An 18,721-nucleotide genomic window follows, 5' to 3' on the forward strand; every position below is an offset into this window, starting at 1 on the left:
CCCCGCCATATTTAGGTGGATACTGTACATTAATAAGTTAGTATTAATTAACTTTTAAAAAATTATATCAATTTCTCTCCCACTATGAAAAAAATTTCAAAAAAGCTACTATCAAAAAGGCGTGAAAATATCACATTTAGCTTTTCCATAAACTTGAGCCGTTTGAAATGCAACACCGATCACATTTAGCAAGCATGTAATGTTTTAGTACTTGCTACAAATAGTGCTCTTATAGAGTCTATCATATTACAATTCACGTTCTCAAAATTAATATCTCCTCATTAAGCTGACGAGATTATAATGCCCGTGAGTGCTGGTACCAGTAAATTTTGAATTTTTCAAAACATGCACACACTAGAGAATTATGTGGGAACATTGTAAATTAATGATTGTCGAATATTCATTTACAGTAGCTACTGAATAACAAATGATGGCGGTTATGAACCCCTCTACGGATAAATATCGACAAATGTGACTGGTAGGATCAAAATCCAAATTATGTTGGATTAAAATCTCTTGAATAGCGCAATTTTTGGATCCAAGACTTAACACCTTAAACGTGCAAGTCTAAATTATGAAAATTACAGGTTGGTGTAGTCTTCATGCGTTATGTGAGAAATATGATCGTTGTAAAAACGAATTGAGATTTTTTTTTATTTTATTTCTCAAACCCTAGGATTGGTTGAATAATACTTTGTTCACCTTATATGATTCATTTGGCGTGGTATTCCTTAAGGACTCATATTGCGTTCACACAAGAAATATGGGCGAACATATTTGAATTCAGCTGCCACCTGACTCAATTATGTCACAATCCTTTATGTGTTTTTATAAACCTGGCAAAATTGGGCCTATATCACTTAATTTGGGCTTATAACTAGATGACAAAAAAGGTCATTAGAAATAACCTTCACACCATGATAGGTGTCTAAAACACCTTAATATTTATCAATTGTTTATGCTTTCTTTGCTAAGTTTTCTTGTAAATTATGTATCTTATGTTTGCTTTTGAGTGTTTAGGTACTTTGGAGTCATTTGGAACAAAATAAGAAGAAACATAACAAAAGTGTCGTTTCATGCGCAACTGCCGTTGGAGATAAATTATTTCTCATTATTTGCTTCTATTTCTTCATTTCTGTCTGAAAAGCATGTCGGCTTTAATGATGCAAATATCTGTCTGAAAAGCACGAATATTTTAGTGATGAAGAGAAATTGAAGAGAAGAAATGGGTCTGAGATGTAAGAGACGGCTGCTATTGGTGGAAGATTTCGAAAAAAAGGCGAAAGCGTCGGTTCGTATGCAAACATGATGGGGAGCTCCGCGATTACGGAACAACCTGCTGAGTTGTGTTTATTGGCTTCACTGTTGGTGGCTTGAATCTAATTGCTGGGTGCCTACATTGTGGGGTTCTCAAAGCTGGGGTGGTTAAATCTAGTTTCAATTCTTACAGAAGACATAAATTACAGAGGAAGGTCATTTTTCTCATCATTGGCTCTTCTTTCTTTTACACTACCTGAAATCAAGAGGAGATGGAGGCACGGATAATAATCAGAGAAGGAAGAATTCGAGGAATTGAGATGTAGTGGAAGAAACAGTAAGGGTTGAGAAGAAATTGAAGTTGAATATCACCGAAATTACAAGGAAAAATTGAGAAGCTGTTACGATTGGTTCCTGCAATTGAAGTTAGGGTTTGAATGAATCGATGCTGCTGGTGGTTTAATCAGTATCTGAGGAGATGGGTTTATTTCTGAAGAAAATGAGGGTTTAACGGTGATTATGTTAGCTGCTGTTGATGAATTAGAAGATGGATTTGAACTTAAACATGAAACCAGAGAAGAAATGGGTTTTCGCTGGTGATAATTTTGGGGTTTCTGCTGATGCTGTTAACAAGTTGGAGATGAAGCAGCTGTTGTTATTGTTATCAACAGGAACTGATGCAGTTGAGTTATGGTGGTTACAGGGAAGATCATCTGAGAAGATTGTGGGTGAACTAGAAGATGCTGAAGCAGTTTGAGGAAAATGGCTCAGGCTGTGCTTTTGTGGCAGATGGAAATGCTAATGATTTATACGAGAATGAGGTTGTGGAACTGGAGTTGGTTTGTATGAACTACAGGTGATGATATGAAATTGCAGGTGGCTTAATTTGTTGCTGCCATGGTGATAATGGTTAAGAATGGTGTAGATGAATGTTAGGTTTACAGGTGATTGCAGTTCAGATGGAACTGAGAAAGATAGAGACGGTGGTTGCAATTGGAGACAGCTAGGTCAAGGAGTTATGGGATGTTGGTATTTGAGAATGTGCTCTGTTATGATGCTGGAAATTGCAGGGAGTAATGAATGGTGAACTGTAATGAAAGAATGTGCAGCTGATGGTGGTCATTTCAGCTGAACCGAGGCAATGCAGAGGAGAGAATCATGGGTGATGATAACTGGATCTCGAAAAGATTAGGACAAGGAAGTGCAATTGCAGGTGATGGTTGGTCAAGAAACTAAGCTAAGAAGACTCATAAATGGTGTCGAGTACTGGTGGTATTTGAGAAATATCAGGGGTAGAAGTTACAGGATGGCAGTAATGAGTTGGAGAATGTTTGCAAAGAGCAGAGTAGCTGGTAGAGTTGTAGTAGGAGTAGAAACTGGTGCTAGTGGAATATAGAGATGGGTGATTGAATATGTAGCCGATGGATTGCAGCTAGGAATTGACCTAGGTACTTGAACTGAGAGTTGTAGTTGTTGCTGCCATGGACTATGACTGTGCAGTGAGATGAACTGGCAATGGGTTGGCTTTGTGCCGAGATTGCAAAGTGAGGAATCTGGTGACGAGTTTAAGATGCAGTTGATGCTGCAGTTGTAATGAGCAAGAAATGGAGGCATGGGCTTAGGTGTTGCTGCTGTAGTTTCAGGTGGTGTATAAGAAGATGCAGAAATGGTTGGTGCCGCTGCAGTTCTGGAGGTTATGAAGAATGAACTGTAATTGGAGTTACAACCAAGGAATTGAAGGTGATTGTCTAGCTGATGGCTCACCATTGGAGCTTAGATGAATGAGAGGAGCTGTTATTGCTGGTGCATTGGCTAGAATTGGTTGTGTTTCTATGGAAGTCTAAGAAGTTGAAGGTACAGAATGGAGCGCCAGCATGGCTAGGTCTGCAATTGAAGAAATGGGTAACTGCAGTGGGTTTGTGTGTATGTATTGCAGTTGTGTTGATATGAAGTGGAGCTGTACGTTACAGGCCAGAAAAGGTGATGGTATTGGTTTGTCACAAATGCAGACAAGGGGAGTTACAGCAAGGGATGAATGAAGCTAGGTGACTTGCGACAAGCAGTGAACGGCGACAGAAATTCCAGTCACCTGAGGATGAAACCAGTTTTACGGCAACAACTTTTTGAGCATATTTTCTACATGGGTTTTTCTCACACATGGGCCTGGTGGGCTCTTATCTATTGGACCTTTGAAGATTTGACGTAAGAAGAGACATAAAAGGGAGGATTCTACAACTTTGATATCACGTATTTTTACTTGGAGCTTTGGAGGAGAGCCGGATACTAGAGTTTGCTTATTGTTTCAACTTCTTTATTTCCATATTTGATGATGAACTCCAAAACTATGAGTAACTAAAACTATTTTTGATTAAGGGTGATTTCAAAGCCCGAAATTTGAACTCATGATTGATATGCAATAGCTCGTTTTCTCGCAAGTTTAGTTATTGTTTGATTTCTACCATGCTAATAATGCTTATGGATTGTTCCTTAATTGTTTAAGTTCGAAATTAAATAGTTATGTCACAATCTTATTGCTAGTTTAGATTTTCTTCGACTCGTAATTGTCTAGAGAATTAAACACAAGTAGCAATATGTGGGTATTGATGTTGGGACTTTGTTAAATACCTATATGTAGAAATTGACACTAGTAGGTGATTCATGCTTTTGAGTTCATCACTAGGAGCAACCTTATCTCACAAAACTTAGAGCATTTGTTAAAGTCACACCTAGAGAGCGTACTTGTAGGAAACTTGGCAAGTAGAATCCGGTAGTCGTGCGTTTCCGTATCCGGTGTGCTTTGGAGATAATAACGGGATAGTTGAGCGTACTAATTATCCTAGGGTTGTTAGTAACGAGATAATGTGAAGAACGTGCTATATATGATTTGGTTTATGTTTCGTGGTCGAGAATGATTCCTTAATCAATTCTATCTCATATTTGAATTACAATTTTCAGAATTTCTATAGAAAAACAATCTTGCTAAGAGTAATTTCATAACAACTTTTACTTCATACCTCTCTTGGGACGAATCTGCTTTCATTATATTACTTGCTAGTGTAAAAAGAAGTCGAAAATTATTATTTACGATTTGACACCTTGTCAAAATTGGCGCCGCTGCCGGGGAGGCAGTGACGAGTTTAGTTGTTATTTTTATTCTTAGTTTTTATTTTTGCTTTTCGTTACAATTTCAGTTTACTAAATCAATCTCTTAGAATCTGATTTTCAGGTACTGTTTCTTTGGTGAATGCGTGGAGAGGGCAGACCAAGTCCTATTGGTATACGTCTTCGTTCGGGCACTTTACTAAAAGAATTCATTCGAGCAGTGAATACTCCACTTCCTCCTAGTTCTTCATCTAGTGGATTCTCAAATTCAGACAAAGAGGAAGACAACACAATGGGAGGTCGACCACCTTCTCCGAGAACACTAGAGGATCTCACTTCTCCAAACCTTGATCAACAACCTTTATGTATTCAGCTGAATGGAACCATCGAGTTGAAGCCGCAATTTATTCACTTGATGCCCAAATTCAGAGGTTTAGTGGGAGAAGATCCAAATCGTCACTTACAACAATTTCATCATGTTGTGACTAATATGAAGCAAGCAACTGCAGATACGGATATGGCTATGATGACAACATTTCCTTTCTCCCTTATCGATGTTGTAGGAGAATGGTTCTTTTGTTTACCTCGTGGGAGTATAACCACATGGAACAGGATGAATAAGTTGTTCCCTGAGAAGTATTTTTCGGCATCAAAAGCAGCAGTGATTCACAAGGAAATTTGTGGTATTGTGCAAATATCGGGAGAGACTCTCTATAAATATTGAGAGCGGTACAAGAAGCTTTTAGCTAGCTGTCCACACCATCAAATTAACGATCAACTCATTATTCAATATTTCTACGAGGGATTGCTTTCTAATGAGAGAAATTTGATTGATGCCGCAAGTGGTGGTGCACTAACCAACAAGACCATTGCGGAAGCTACAAGCTTGTTAGAGAACATGGCTGCAAACACGCAACAATTCTTCACTAGAGCTGAATCAATGGTAAGGAAGGTGAATGAAGTTGGTGATTCTTCATATTTGGAACATAGAATGGGTAACATGGAGAAGATGATGCATCAAATAGCAGCAACTGTCATACCATCATCATACAACGAAGATGTTGAGCAAGCAAGTGTTATGTACCAAAATCAGCAAAGGCCAAGATATGATCCGTATTCCAGCACATACAATCCCGGCTGGCGAGATCATCCCTATTTCAGCTACGCCAATAAGAAAGCTGCAGTCTCTAATCCTCCTTTCAATCAACAAGGTGGGTACCAATTCTTTCAAAGGCCACGTCAAGAAACTCAAGGCACGAGTATAGATGACAATTTGAATCTTATTCTCAACACACTGGCGCAAGACAAACAAAAGTCAGAGATGGATATGAAGGACATACGAACACAAATGAGTCAATGAGCTACTACCGTGAGCAAATTGGAAGCACAAGTAGCTGGAAAACTTCATTCACAACCATTAAATCATAAGGAAAATGCCAATTGTATTGAGCTACGAAGTGGGAAGCAAGTAGAGAAGCCGGCAACATCACCGATGTCCCATGAACTTGATTTGGAGAAATAAGAGGCTGAAACAGCCCCTAAAAAGGATGACCGGTAATAAATTCTAACTATAAAACTCGTGTTTCTACTTATGCTACTCCTCCGCCTTTTCCTAGCAGGTTTGCAAAGTCGAATAAGGAGACATTGTACCAACAGATTTGGGAGATCTTTAAGAAGATTGAAGTGAACATTCCACTAATTGAGGCGATAAGGCGGGTTCCTCGCTATGCAAAGTTCTTGAAGGAATTGTGCACTAGCAAGCACAAATTGACCGGTAATGAGGTAATGAGTGTGGGGGAGAATGCTTCGGCATATCTTCAAAAGAAACTCCCACCTAAGTTGAAAGACCCCGGTAGTTTCACCATACCATGTACTATTGGTAAAATCAGGTTTGAACGTGCTTTGATAGATTTAGGAGCATCCATTAATGTTATGCCTGCCTCCATTTATGAATCATTGAATCTTGGACCTCTTAAAAATACCGGTATTGTTATACAACTTGCTGATAGGTCTAATACTTACCCGAAAGGGGTTATTGAGGATGTTTTGGTGCAGGTTAACCAACTCATATTTCCGGCGGATTTCTATGTTCTAGACATGATGGACGAAGATTCACCACCGCCTACCCCCTTGCTGCTGGGTAGACCATTCATGAGAACCGTAAGAACAAAGATAGATGTTTTTAAAGGCGCCCTAACTATGGAGTTTGATGATGAAATCACAAGTTTCAATATCTTTGAGGATATGTAATATCCTAGTGATGTGCATTCCTGTTTTTCAATTGATATTATTGATTCTCTAGCTCAACAGATTTTTGAATTGAGTGGTGATGATGCTTTAGAGAACACCATAATGGAGGGTTTAGGTTATGGGAAATACAAAGACCTTGAAAGTGAATTGTCTATTTGTGATGAGCTTAAAGAGGTTGTTTTAGCTCTTAACTCATTACATGAAGTTCCACAAAAGTATAATGCGTCTTATGTTTCTTTGCCACTTACTAATGAGAGACTTTTATCGTCGATTGTGCAGGCACCTATTCTTGAGTTGAAACCTCTTCCGGATCACCTCAAATACGTATATTTAGGTGATAAGGAAGAGTTGCCGGTGATCATTGCCAAATACCTTACCAAGGTGCAAGAGGAGAAACTTGTTCGAGTGATAAGAGAGTACACGTTTGCCATTGGGTAGACCATTGCCGATATCAAAGGAATCATCCCTTCCATATGTATGCACCGAATACTTCTTGAGGAGGGGGAAAAACCAACAAGAGAGGCTCAACGACGCTTGAACCCTCCGACGATGGATGATAGACGCATTTATGTGTCTAATATAGCTCATTTGTATATATTGTTAGTGCTCGATATCGTACTTATTTGGTTATTTTATTTATTTGTAGGTGTTTTTGGAAGAATAAGGCTTTGTGGCGAAATTGGCTAAAAATGCGGCATTTGGACCTCCGTTGATAACGTGCCGGAAGCGCCCCAGAATTGTACCGGAAGTACCCCGGGAATATCCCGGAGGAACCCCGAAAAAAGTGCGGAAAGTGTCCCAGAGAAATCACTATACGGACCCTCGATTTTGGATAAGGGGCAACCTAATTACTAAGGGGTGACCTATTTCCAGGCAGCTGCTAAAGGGAGAACAACACAGGATAAGGGCACCCACCTTCTTCACGTTTTGAATTGGAAAATTGGCGGGAAGTTCACTGGCAGATTGATAATCGAATTTTGATGGAGTTTTAACGAGATTCAATCGCCGAAATCAGTTGGGCTGGACTTGGATGGACTAAACAGGCCTAGTACAATCGATTGGAACCAACCAATTGGGCTGGAATGGCCCAGAGAGGGTTTCAAAGTTTCCAACAGAGAGACGTGTTCTCTGTTGGGTTTTTAGAATATTTTTGAGAGATTTCTGGAGGACTTTGACGCTGGATTAACATGTACATGGTCCTATTCAAGATTATGGAAGAGTTTGGTAGCTATTTTATAGCCAACAGCACGTGAAAAAGCTCAACAGAAGCGATTATCGTTTCAACTGCATGAGAAGAAGAAAAAGAATAATCGCATATTTAGTCGAGATTTATGGATCTGTTGGGCTATATAAGTGTTGGTTTACATCAACAAAAAGTTTGAAAAACCTTATGAGAGAGTTTAGAGTCGATGAGAGCCTAGGAGAAGCAATTATAGAGGAGACAGCGCTGCTGCTGCTGTTGCCATTAAAGCTTCTGAAGAACACGAAGAACAGACTCGCAGAGTCCGTCGTTCTTCAGAAAACTTATTTTCAATACCACTGTTGTTGTTTCACAGCAGTAGATAGTTATCGTTTACAGCAGTCTTAAATTACCATACTCTTTTGTAACAGTGACCCCTTTGTAACGGTGACGCTGTAACACTTTCACAGCGTTACAATTTCCTGTTTCATCTTATACATCAATAAAAACACCTATTTTAGCCATGAATTTATCTTGTGAGTGTGTTTTTGGGATGAGGAGCTAAACCCCTTAGCCAAGGCGACGGAGGAAGCCATTGGTCCTTATTTATGGTATAATTCTAACTTTATTATTTATTTGCAATATTATTACATGATTATTTGCATGGAATTTTTATTGGAAAATTGATTTTTATTGAATAATTGTGATTCATTTTGATGGAGCATGCTTAGTTTAAGACTCTTGATGTTTCATGCTTGGTGTTTACATTTATTACTTCAAAAATCTACAAAAGACATAATATTAGAATCACTCTAAAAGAAAAATTGCATGAATATTAATTATTAGAATTTATCAAATAATGGATCAATGGTGGAATCCAAGTCTTGGTGTTTTTCTCTAAAGGTTTGAACTATTTTATTTATTTGCGTGTTTAATTTAAATCTTGAAAAATTGTTTTCTTCACAACTCTGATACGAATCCGTTTTACCACTTCAACTACAATCACTTTTGATAAACCAACAAGAGAGGCTCAACGACGCTTGAACCCTCCGATGATGGAGGTAGTCAAGAAAGAAATTCTGAAATTGTTGGATGCCGGGGTTATCTATCCCATATCCGATAGCAAGTGAGTGAGTACGGTTCAAGTCGTTCCAAAGAAGTCCGGAATCACGGTGGTGAAAAACGATGATAATGACTTGGTTCCAACTAGAATCCAGGCCGGATGGAGAGTTTGCATTGACTACCAAATGCTCAACTCTAACACCTGAAAAGACCATTTTCCCTTACCATTCATTAATCAAATGCTTGAAAGATTGGCTGGACACTCTCACTATTGCTTTCTTGACGGTTTTTCAGGTTATAATCAGATTGTAATAGCTCCGGAAGATCAAGAAAAGACGACATTTACTTGTCCCTTTGGCACTTCTGCGTATAGACGTATGCCATTTGGCTTGTGCAATGCTCCATCCACTTTTCAACGTTGTATGGTAAGTATATTTTCAGATTATGTGGAAAGCATCATAGAAGTGTTTATGGATGATTTTAGCGTGTATGGTGATTCTTTTGACAATTGCTTAGATAACCTTGCACTTATTCTCAAACGATGCATAGAAAATAATCTTGTTCTTAATTGGGAAAAGTGTCACTTTATGGTGAATCATGGGATTGTACTAGGCCATGTTATATCTTCTAAGGGGTTAGAAGTGGACAAGGCTAAGATAGATTTGATTCAGAACTTACAATACCCCACAACTGTGAGGGAGGTTCACTCTTTTCTTGGTCATGCAGGTTTTTATAGGAGATTCATCAAAGATTTCTCCAAGATTGCAATGCCCCTGTGTAGACTTTTGCAGAAAGATGTGGCCTTTGATTGTGACAAGGAATGCAAGGAGGCTTTTGACACCTTGAAGGAGCTGTTGACTACCGCACCAATCATCAAACCACCGGACTGGAGCAAGACATTTGAGTTGATGTGCGATGCAAGTGATTATGCCGTTGGAGCCGTGTTGGGACAACGATATGGTAAAGTTCCATATTCCATTTATTATGCTTCTAGAACTCTTAACGGAGCACAAATAAACTACTCCACTACTGAAAAGGAGCTCTTGGCCATAGTATTTGCACTAGAGAAGTTTAGATCTTACTTTGGTGGGTACAAAGGTGGTTGTCTTCTCCGACCATGCTGCACTACGATACTTGCTCACAAAGAAGGATGCTAAGCCAAGGCTCATAAGGTGGATATTCCTTCTTAAAGAGTTCAACTTGTGCAAATCAAGGACAAGAAGGGAAGTGAGAATACCGTAGAGGATCATTTAAGCAGATTGGTTATGTACGAAGAAGCGATTCCTTTGTATGATAGCTTCCCGGATGAGAAACTCTTTGCGGTTGTTGGCACAAATCCATGGTACGCTGATATTGTTAACTTCTTGGTGACGGGACAAGTACCTAGTTCCATGTCCACATTTCAGAAACACAAGCTCAAGAAGATTGCCAAGCAATATATATGGGAAGCATTGCTCCGATCAAATGATCCGCAGGTACGTACTTGAATCCGAGTTCCAATCAATTCTAAATTTTTGTCACTCATATGCTTATGGTGGCCATTTCGGAGCCAAGAGGACATCCCTCAAGGTTCTCGAAAGTGGTTTTTCTTGGCCTACATTGTTTAAGGATGCATATTTATTTTGCAAGGCTTGTGATAGGTGTCAAAAGACAGGGCAATCTAGGTGCTAGAAACCAAATGCCGCAAATACCATCGATGTACAAAGCAAGTCTTAGTGATGAGACTTATATTAAACAACCTTTTTTCCTTTGCCTGTTACTGTCCACAAAAGGGAAATCAGCCAGAACTTTGTTAATGGGCAATGTCTATAGAATATTCTTAGAGGATGTAATCCCGGTGGCTGTCAAGATTTTTAGTTTTGGAATTAATCATACCCCATTTTACAATCAACGATTTCATCCACTGATCCACACATGTGATTTTGGACCAGAGAGCAAGCTACCTACTGCCATCATGTTTCACCAATTTTTTTGTTTTTTGTTTTTGCTGATTAAATTGATTGTTTGTTATATCGTGACCAAATGTTGCTAGATGTAATTAGTCTGGGAATATTATTAGGGATGCAATCTCATTTTGGTTAGATCCCTGTTTAATGATTTTATTTTTGCAGGTGTTTGGATGTAAGATCACCCCACCAAATCACAGCGGCCATGAAAAAAGTAAAAGCGTCTATTCCGATTTTGGATATTGATGATCATCTTAGTTGTGTTCATAAGTATCCACACGTATTTTGTTAACCAGGTGAGCATCTCATGTTTGCGACGCAGGTTCCTTCTTTGCTCTGAAGATATTACGGGTTCCACCGTTTTTGTATCCCTGGACAGTGAGGTCCAGTAGATGTTTCGCTCTCCTGTATCCAAACTCTTGAGCGGGTCTCTGGTAAATAAATTACTTTTTCTTCCTCGCACTCCATTTGATTTTCCTTGCACTCCATACAGAGAACACTGGACTATCATTTCATGTCAATCAAACTGTCAGAAGTTCCCTCTACTAAAGATTCACAAACTCTCCAGGAATTAGCAATGATGGCATGTAGCTTCTCGCCGATTCTGCATCAGCCCGTGAATTTGCAAGTTACTCCGACCTCCATCAACATGAAGCAGAACATTGCAACCAGCTGCACAGTCACCCTTCTTGACTGTCATCGCCTCCCTGCACCGCCAGACTGAAGCAACCCTCTTTAGCCATAGTTGAATACGTATGAAGACTAATGTCAAATATTCAGTATTCGTGTTAATTAAAATGAAAAGTCGCTACATTCGTATTTAATGGTTTTGCTTGAAATTTTGGATAGGTTTATGGGTGTTTAAGGAAAGTGAATGCTGGAATTTTTGTGGGAGGCGTTTTGATATCTTCCTATTGGTGTAAATTACTTCATCCAAGTTTTTAGTTTGTGTTGTTTCTCAATTTGGGAGTTGATGAAAATGATCAAAACCAGCTTCAGAAGGGTAATTTGTTTCTCCCTGCTTGGCTATAAATTTGGACAGTAGTCAGCTAGGGCAACCTCCTAAGTTCTATGAGAGTGCTAATCTAGCAGCTAGATTAGCAGTCCACGTCATCTGGGACCATTGTCCAGCGCTGTTTGTTTCAGCGCAACCAACTTCAACCGTCAGATCAATTTTTTTGATTTTTGTGATCCGTGTGATTTTTGTGAGCGCTGAACCATTCAGCGTAAAGGTGATTTTTGTGGCGCTGAATCATTTAGCGCTTGAATCTCGCTGCTACTTCACCTGCGATCACATGCTAAAAGAGAGAACTAGTGTTAACAAATAGACCACATTTTTTTTTGAACTGCAACACTTTTCTGCTAGTCTAGCAGTTCAATCTAGCCCATATGACTCGGTCTAAATACGGCAAGTTCAATATAAGAGGATTTTTGTCTCTCATTAGTCAAAAGTCACAAGTTGTTGACAAAGTCAAGAGGGGTGAAAAGTGTAAAAAATTGTTCAAAAAACGAAAAAGCCTACAGTTGCAAATGTACCAACCAAAATCGTGAACCATGAGAATTGAATGGTGTAACTAGATTGCTGAACCAAGTGAATTCCATTTCATGAGTTCTAATGTGGGAAGCATTAAGAGAAAAAGCTAAAGCAGAATCAGGCATGTTAATGGCAGAAGATTGAGACTTGATTGATCATGAACTTGTAGGGTTTAGCTTATTTATGTGGAATCCTCTTGTATGCGTACAATTCTCAAAGTGACGATGACTCACCCTTTTTCTTTTAACTAGTGGAATCCATAATTACCTTTCTCTTTTACCTATCAAAATTTCCATCTAATCAATACTTAAGGATCATACGCAATACTCCTCATCTACACTTGATAGTCCTCCATTTTTCAAAACTTCTGCTACCTCTTTTATGATATGCCAGTGCCGCATTTATCTAAAATGTGCACTACCACTACAAAATTAGGCAAGCCAACTTGATAGACTTCCCGGTCAAATGGGTTAGTATATATACATGTAGTGTATACAAACAGAAAGTTGACGCTTTACTAACTTAGAAGGCCGTTGCCAGATTTAGAACTGCCACTTTAAGCAGTGCCCTCATCGTTAAAACACCTTCTGTTAATGTTGGGGAACAAAGCTTATTGATTATTCCATTTGAAACTCATCGCCACAATAGAGTGTTGGTAACATTGTATCTGACTACATGAGTTGTGAGAGAAAGTAAACAAAGAAAAGAGTGCGACTTTGACAGGAAAAGAAAGAAAAAAAAAAGGGAAAAAAAGTGCTACTTTGATAGGACTAATCCTTATCTTCTTGGAATGTCTTGAGCTCTCAATTACTTGATCAGGTATAAATGACTTGAATCTTTGCACCAAGCGTAAGAAGCTGAAGTTACCCGGCCCCTGGTGGCTGAAGGTGGTGGTAGTAGAGCCGGCCACTTGGGAAAGGTGGTGGTGGGGGCCAATATATAGGTGGTGATTGGGTTGGGAAAAAGCGTACTAGGAGGGGTCACGTTTGAAGCTTTAGGTAGCAGAGAGATTTGATGACATTGGCAGGCAGGCAGTATCAACCAAAAAATATTCCCTTTTCAGTTGGATTTGAAATGAAGGTACTTCTGCTGCAGGGGATCAATATGTGGAACCCAAATAAAGTTTACCTCACTTAGTTTGATTTGAACTAGCTAGGACTAGGAGGTCCTAGAGTAGAGACATTTACCACATTTAAGCTTTCACTTGCTAGTTCGTTACAGTCACACCTAGTTGAAGACTCCAGAATAAATTACATTACCGATTCTTCTCCTATATGTTTATGATCTCATCTCTTGAATATTTACTGATCTGAATAATTATCTTTAGGTGCCGAAAATAAGCTCATATGAATTCTTATTATTCTGTAATGGATTCTACATACCTAAGAAGTTACTCTGGTATATTTTTTGTTTCTGAAACATCCAAGACAACAAGAAACAATACGTCGATATCACGCAAGCCTATGCTTTATGAAAAGAAACTAGTAAAAATGAAAGTCTTTTTCATTTGTTATAGACAGAAAAATGGAAAGTCACTAGGTAGGAGAGTGTAGGGTACATATGCACTTGATTACTCCAGCACGGGAGGATTGCAACCTAAACAACTTGTATAATATATACACAAAATTTTAAGCTTAATTTAACTAAAAGAGGGTAGATAAAAAGACATCCTTTGAATTATCCAGCCATTTATTACAGGGATCTTCTTTTTTTGGTTGGAAAAAGGAAATTAAAAGCGTGCACTTTTGCCAGCCACCAACACTGGTAAAAAAAAGAGAGGAGATAAACAGGCATGCCCACGAGAAGTTCCTAGCACCCCTCTCCTCTGCATCTATGCTAAAAAAAACGGTTTACGTGTTCGTCACTTTTAACTAGCAGAGTGCACTGTTATTTTTCACATTTGTATCATACTGTATATTCATTCCACGCCACCAAGTGGAACTCAGTGGGCTGCTTCCTTTCAAATTATATCAGCTTCACTAAGGAGTACATATAAAGATATTATTCCTTGAATTCGATTCTCACACATCAACAACAACAACAACAAAAACAAAAACAAAAAATATCTCTTCAACTTTGTCTTCTAAGCGAAACACACAAACAACTACTAAAAGAAAGATCATTTTCTCCGGTGCCGGTGTGCAACTTCCTCTCAAGAACCAGGCAATGAAGAACCAGTTTATAGAAGCGACAGCTGAACAAGAAAAAGAAGAGAAAGATGGAGAGCTAAACCATATTCTTGGACCAAAAACAAAAGAAACTGAACTTAGACTTGGGTTTGTTGGTTCTGACTCCATTCCTATCAAGGCAACAGAAGAAAAAGTCACCAGTACTAAACGTCTCATTACTTCACCATCAGATCAACAAACCTTGCTTGTTAATGGTGCTGGTTATGGAACCACAAAAAGATGGTGTTCTGATCATGATCATCTAACAACTCAAGGCTTTACAAAAAACAATCCATGGAGTAATAATTCCTCTTCTGATCCAAAGAAGGAAAAAGCTGATTTCCAGTCCCGTCCTCTGCCTACCAGGTCAGTTAATCAGCAAAACTTTTAAATTCCTCGCATGCAGCTAGTTTTTTTTAATAGGGTATTGTGGTCCAGATTACATTTAGCTGTGTAGTGTAAAGAACACTAAACTTAAAAAGATAATCGGTGCACAGTCCCTTAAATGGTTTTAGGTAACCAAAACTGGCGGATAAAGTCTAATGATTTATTAAGATGTGGTGTTTATTAATATAGAGCTCCTCCAGTGGTTGGCTGGCCGCCGGTACGGGCATTTCGGAGGAACTTAAATTCACCATCGAAACAAGAGATGAAAACTAAAGATGCCGCTAGCACTAAAATTGTGTCTGCCACTGATGATGAAGTCTTGAGGAAGTCCACTGCTATGGATACAATGTACGTTAAAGTCAATATGGAAGGTTATGCAGTTGGGAGAAAGATTAATCTCAAGGCTCATGAGAGTTATGAGTCTCTCTCCCAAGCCCTTCAAAATATGTTTGATAACTTTTTATCATCAGGTATTCATACTTCACCAAATAAATAAATCTTTTTTGTTAATTACCACCGGTACGGTTTAATTAAGTACTTTTACTTCAAAGAAATTCATTACAATGTTTAATTCCAAATATTTTTATCAGTCAATTTTTCTAAGAATGGAGGAAAAGCACAAGACGGAAAACAAACCGAAGAAGTTCAAGGCAGCAAACATGTTCTTCTCTACGAAGATAACGAAGGGGATCGAATTCTTGTAGGTGATGTGCCGTGGGAGTAAGTTTTTCACCTCTTAAAGCCTGCTTTCCCTTTATTATTATAAAATTTTAAAGCTAATTATAGATAACTTAATCTAATATTTCAGGATGTTCACAAGTACGGCTAAAAGGCTATTTATCATCAGTGGCTCTAAAGCTCCAGCAATAGGTATATTTCTTAAACCCATCTCAATTGACAAAAAATTTCACTTGTATACAACAAATGCACGTATGGAACCAAAAATCCCAGAAACAGCCATACAAATTGTTCTGAAAAATATTTGTTGATTCCAGACTTGCATAGCTTGTGTACGTTCTTGAACTTTTTAACCTAAAACTATATTTTCTCGTAAATTTAACTGATGAAGGGAAACTAATTTTCTTTTAATTCCATGTGTGCGATTTGCAGTGGCCGGAGGAGAAGTATGAGGCTGAGGGAGAAGTCATCAAGCAGTATAAACAACTAATATTAAGATCTAATATCTATTACATTAGCTTGTTTCGTTTTTGCCTGTATTGTAATATTTGCAAAACAGTTTGAGGAGATGTAAAGTAGCTTTCTTAATTATGACGCACGTGAAATACACGTATAATTATGTTATCAATGTTTTGGGTTGTATAGGTTGAACTTATGTATGCATCTCCGGATGCCTGAGATTGTCAGAATGCTGTAACACTAGTTGAACCGAAATGGTAACAACTAATATTAATGTGGAGTGGACGTATAGCCCATGATCATCGCATTCCAAGTTTCCTAATAACTTGGCTTTCTGATGCACCATCCAGGGCTTGAGTGCTTCCGCATTTTGCATACATGTCTATAAAAGCAGCAAGAACAAAATTTTCCATTTCTAGATGGTGTTTAAGGATGCAGTTATGGATTCCTCCTCCGGTGTGCAACGAACCAACGGTAACAATCCATTTCTAGACTAATTAAGACGCTTTAAACCTGTGGAGTCACCGAATGATGACACATAATCAATGGTAAAAATCCAGCTTCACCGTGACCGTTAAGGACGGTTTGAGGTTGGTAAATCATAATTCCATGTTCATATATGAGTTTTTGGGTTCATGAACCATATCTTCCAAGAAAATTAAATTTGTTCTCACTATTGCATTACCAATTATGAAACACACTAGATAATTTAGAGTTATGTTTTATCCTTAAAAGCTCATTTTATATTTAATACTGCCCAAACACCATAATTATAAAAACAACTTTGTACTTCCTTTCTACTTCTTGTATGTACAAACCATTACTTGTAACTTCATCATATTTCTCTCATTCATCTTTCAACATAAACAGAGATATGTCTGGAATAACAAATGAACCAATCTCTCCAGCCGGGTCATCTTCAAATGACATGTTCAGGGATGTATCATCAGAGGTCAGCGCAATGTACATAAAAGTGCATATGGTTGGTTGCCCTATAGGGAGGAGGATCAATATCAAAGCTCATGACAATTATGAATCCCTTCGCCAGGCCCTTCATAAGTTGTCAGACAACTTCTTGTCAGGTCCTCTTCATGAATCTTTGTGCATGATCCCTCTATGTATGTGTCATATTATATGTGCTCTTGTTATTTGGTCATTATGGCATGATAATTTGACTGCAATAGAAACTTCGCTTGTTATTATCCGTTTTTGCTTTAATCTGATTCGGCTATAACACTCTGCTTAATGTTTCCAATACCGCCTGCATCCTCTCCACCATAGTCTGGTGGATAGTACTGTTGTGACAGATCACACTTTTAAGGCATTCTACTTGTTAAGAAAAACTTAAGCATGCACATCTTGGACTAAATCAACTTAAGTTTCAGTTTTAAGGATTGTTTCTAACAATCTTGCAGATGAGCTTAAGCGACGATGTTTCCCAATGCCCATACAATTAGCTAATTTTTGCATACTCGTGCACTAATAAGTTCAAATTTTCATGATTATCAGTGAACTATCTAGACGCGGAGGGAATTCCTGACAATGAACTTGAAGATGTCACAGTAACCACCAAAGGTACACTCTTCATATCCGAGAATCATGAAGGAGGTCGCGGGATTGTAGGCAGTGTGCCATGGAAGTAAGACTTACTTTTGCACTAAAACAGGCTCCTTACGTATTTCACCTAGCTTTTTTCCTTCTTCTTTTACAATTTTTTTTTTTTGCCTTTTGACTCCCAATTTGTTGCACGCATTTGGCTCTAGGCTTCATTTTTTCCAACAATGTATTAATAGTTTGCACCAATAATGCACATATATCTAAGCCACTGGATTGTTGGTGCCTCTAACTAGGCTTAAGCATTATATTCTAATGGACGAATGATGCATATGTTATATGTTGCAGGGATTTCTTGAGCACAGTGAAGCGGTTGTATATCTTTGCTCGCCCATGAAGCTAGAGCACCAGGTACTGCGTGCACATCTTTGCTCCAAAAAGCTAATTAACTGTTATAGTGGATATTTTCCATTTAATTTTGAAGATTTATAGTTTTTACCAGACGAATGGCATTGTGTGTTTGTGGTGATTTGCAGTGGTGGGAACTTGGAACAGAAAGGAAGACTCGTCGATGAGTTGAATAACAACGGATTCGTTCGAACGGAACTATGCCTGATATGGTGGTTTACTAGTTTGATTTGAACTTATCACCGATCAAGAAAAATAAATTGAACTTGTTATTTTCCCATTGTTGTGATGACAATCCGAATTCTCTCTGTTCTTCCTAAATGATGATGACTGCCTTTTTAGTTATTCATTAAATTGTACCCATTAAACGGCATTCCCTTAATCATTCGTTAATTACTCTCTCCGTACCTATTATATAGGCGTAGAAGTAGTATTCTCTTAGAATAAAAAATGTTTAGTTTTCATAAATTTCTTTCTACTTTCCAAATTTATCCTTACCTTATTCCAATACAAATATTATTTTATATATCTCTATCTCACATGTAAAACTAGATTACATGATACCCATACATCATTAATAGAGGTGTATGTGGAAAAAACAACTTTGGAAGTGGAGCTCCGCCTAACTAATGATAGTACAAAATTTTTAAACTCCGTCTATATAATAGGTACGGAGGGAGTATCATTGAATTGTAGTATTAAATTATTAATTAATCACAAAACAATACTATTAATC

General features: G+C 38.2%; 1 protein-coding gene and 2 long non-coding RNA genes across 3 annotated transcripts; all 3 read left to right on the forward strand.

Annotated features, from left to right (window-relative positions):
• Positions 1 to 10,638: 10,638 nt before the first annotated feature.
• Positions 10,639 to 11,784, forward strand: LOC113301905. The gene is made up of 3 exons (XR_003336532.1): positions 10,639 to 11,011; positions 11,120 to 11,231; positions 11,366 to 11,784. It is a non-coding gene; the product is annotated as an uncharacterized LOC113301905 (long non-coding RNA).
• A 2,396-nt stretch (positions 11,785 to 14,180) lies between these two features.
• LOC113301209 (auxin-responsive protein IAA28-like) lies at positions 14,181 to 16,398 on the forward strand. The gene is made up of 5 exons (XM_026549952.1): positions 14,181 to 14,865; positions 15,076 to 15,356; positions 15,477 to 15,606; positions 15,695 to 15,756; positions 15,997 to 16,398. The coding sequence occupies exons 1-5, from the start codon at positions 14,498 to 14,500 to the stop codon at positions 16,014 to 16,016; spliced, it is 861 nt and encodes a 286-aa protein (XP_026405737.1). The 5' UTR covers positions 14,181 to 14,497; the 3' UTR covers positions 16,017 to 16,398.
• Positions 16,399 to 17,525: 1,127 nt separating this feature from the next.
• LOC113301210 lies at positions 17,526 to 18,201 on the forward strand. The gene is made up of 3 exons (XR_003336097.1): positions 17,526 to 17,662; positions 17,926 to 17,988; positions 18,114 to 18,201. It is a non-coding gene; the product is annotated as an uncharacterized LOC113301210 (long non-coding RNA).
• Positions 18,202 to 18,721: the final 520 nt, after the last annotated feature.

The sequence above is a fragment of the Papaver somniferum genome, chromosome 8, assembly GCF_003573695.1.
Source record: "Papaver somniferum cultivar HN1 chromosome 8, ASM357369v1, whole genome shotgun sequence".
NCBI classification, from domain to species: Eukaryota; Viridiplantae; Streptophyta; class Magnoliopsida; order Ranunculales; family Papaveraceae; genus Papaver; species Papaver somniferum.

Bases quoted from the DNA above. Each gene is read 5' to 3' on its own strand.
- LOC113301209 (XM_026549952.1), top strand. From the start codon at position 14,498: ATGAAGAACCAGTTTATAGAAGCGACAGCTGAACAAGAAAAAGAAGAG. The intron at 14,866-15,075 runs GTCAGTTAATCA...TTATTAATATAG, and splicing joins TCCCGTCCTCTGCCTACCAG to AGCTCCTCCAGTGGTTGGCT. The intron at 15,357-15,476 runs GTATTCATACTT...TATTTTTATCAG, and splicing joins TGATAACTTTTTATCATCAG to TCAATTTTTCTAAGAATGGA.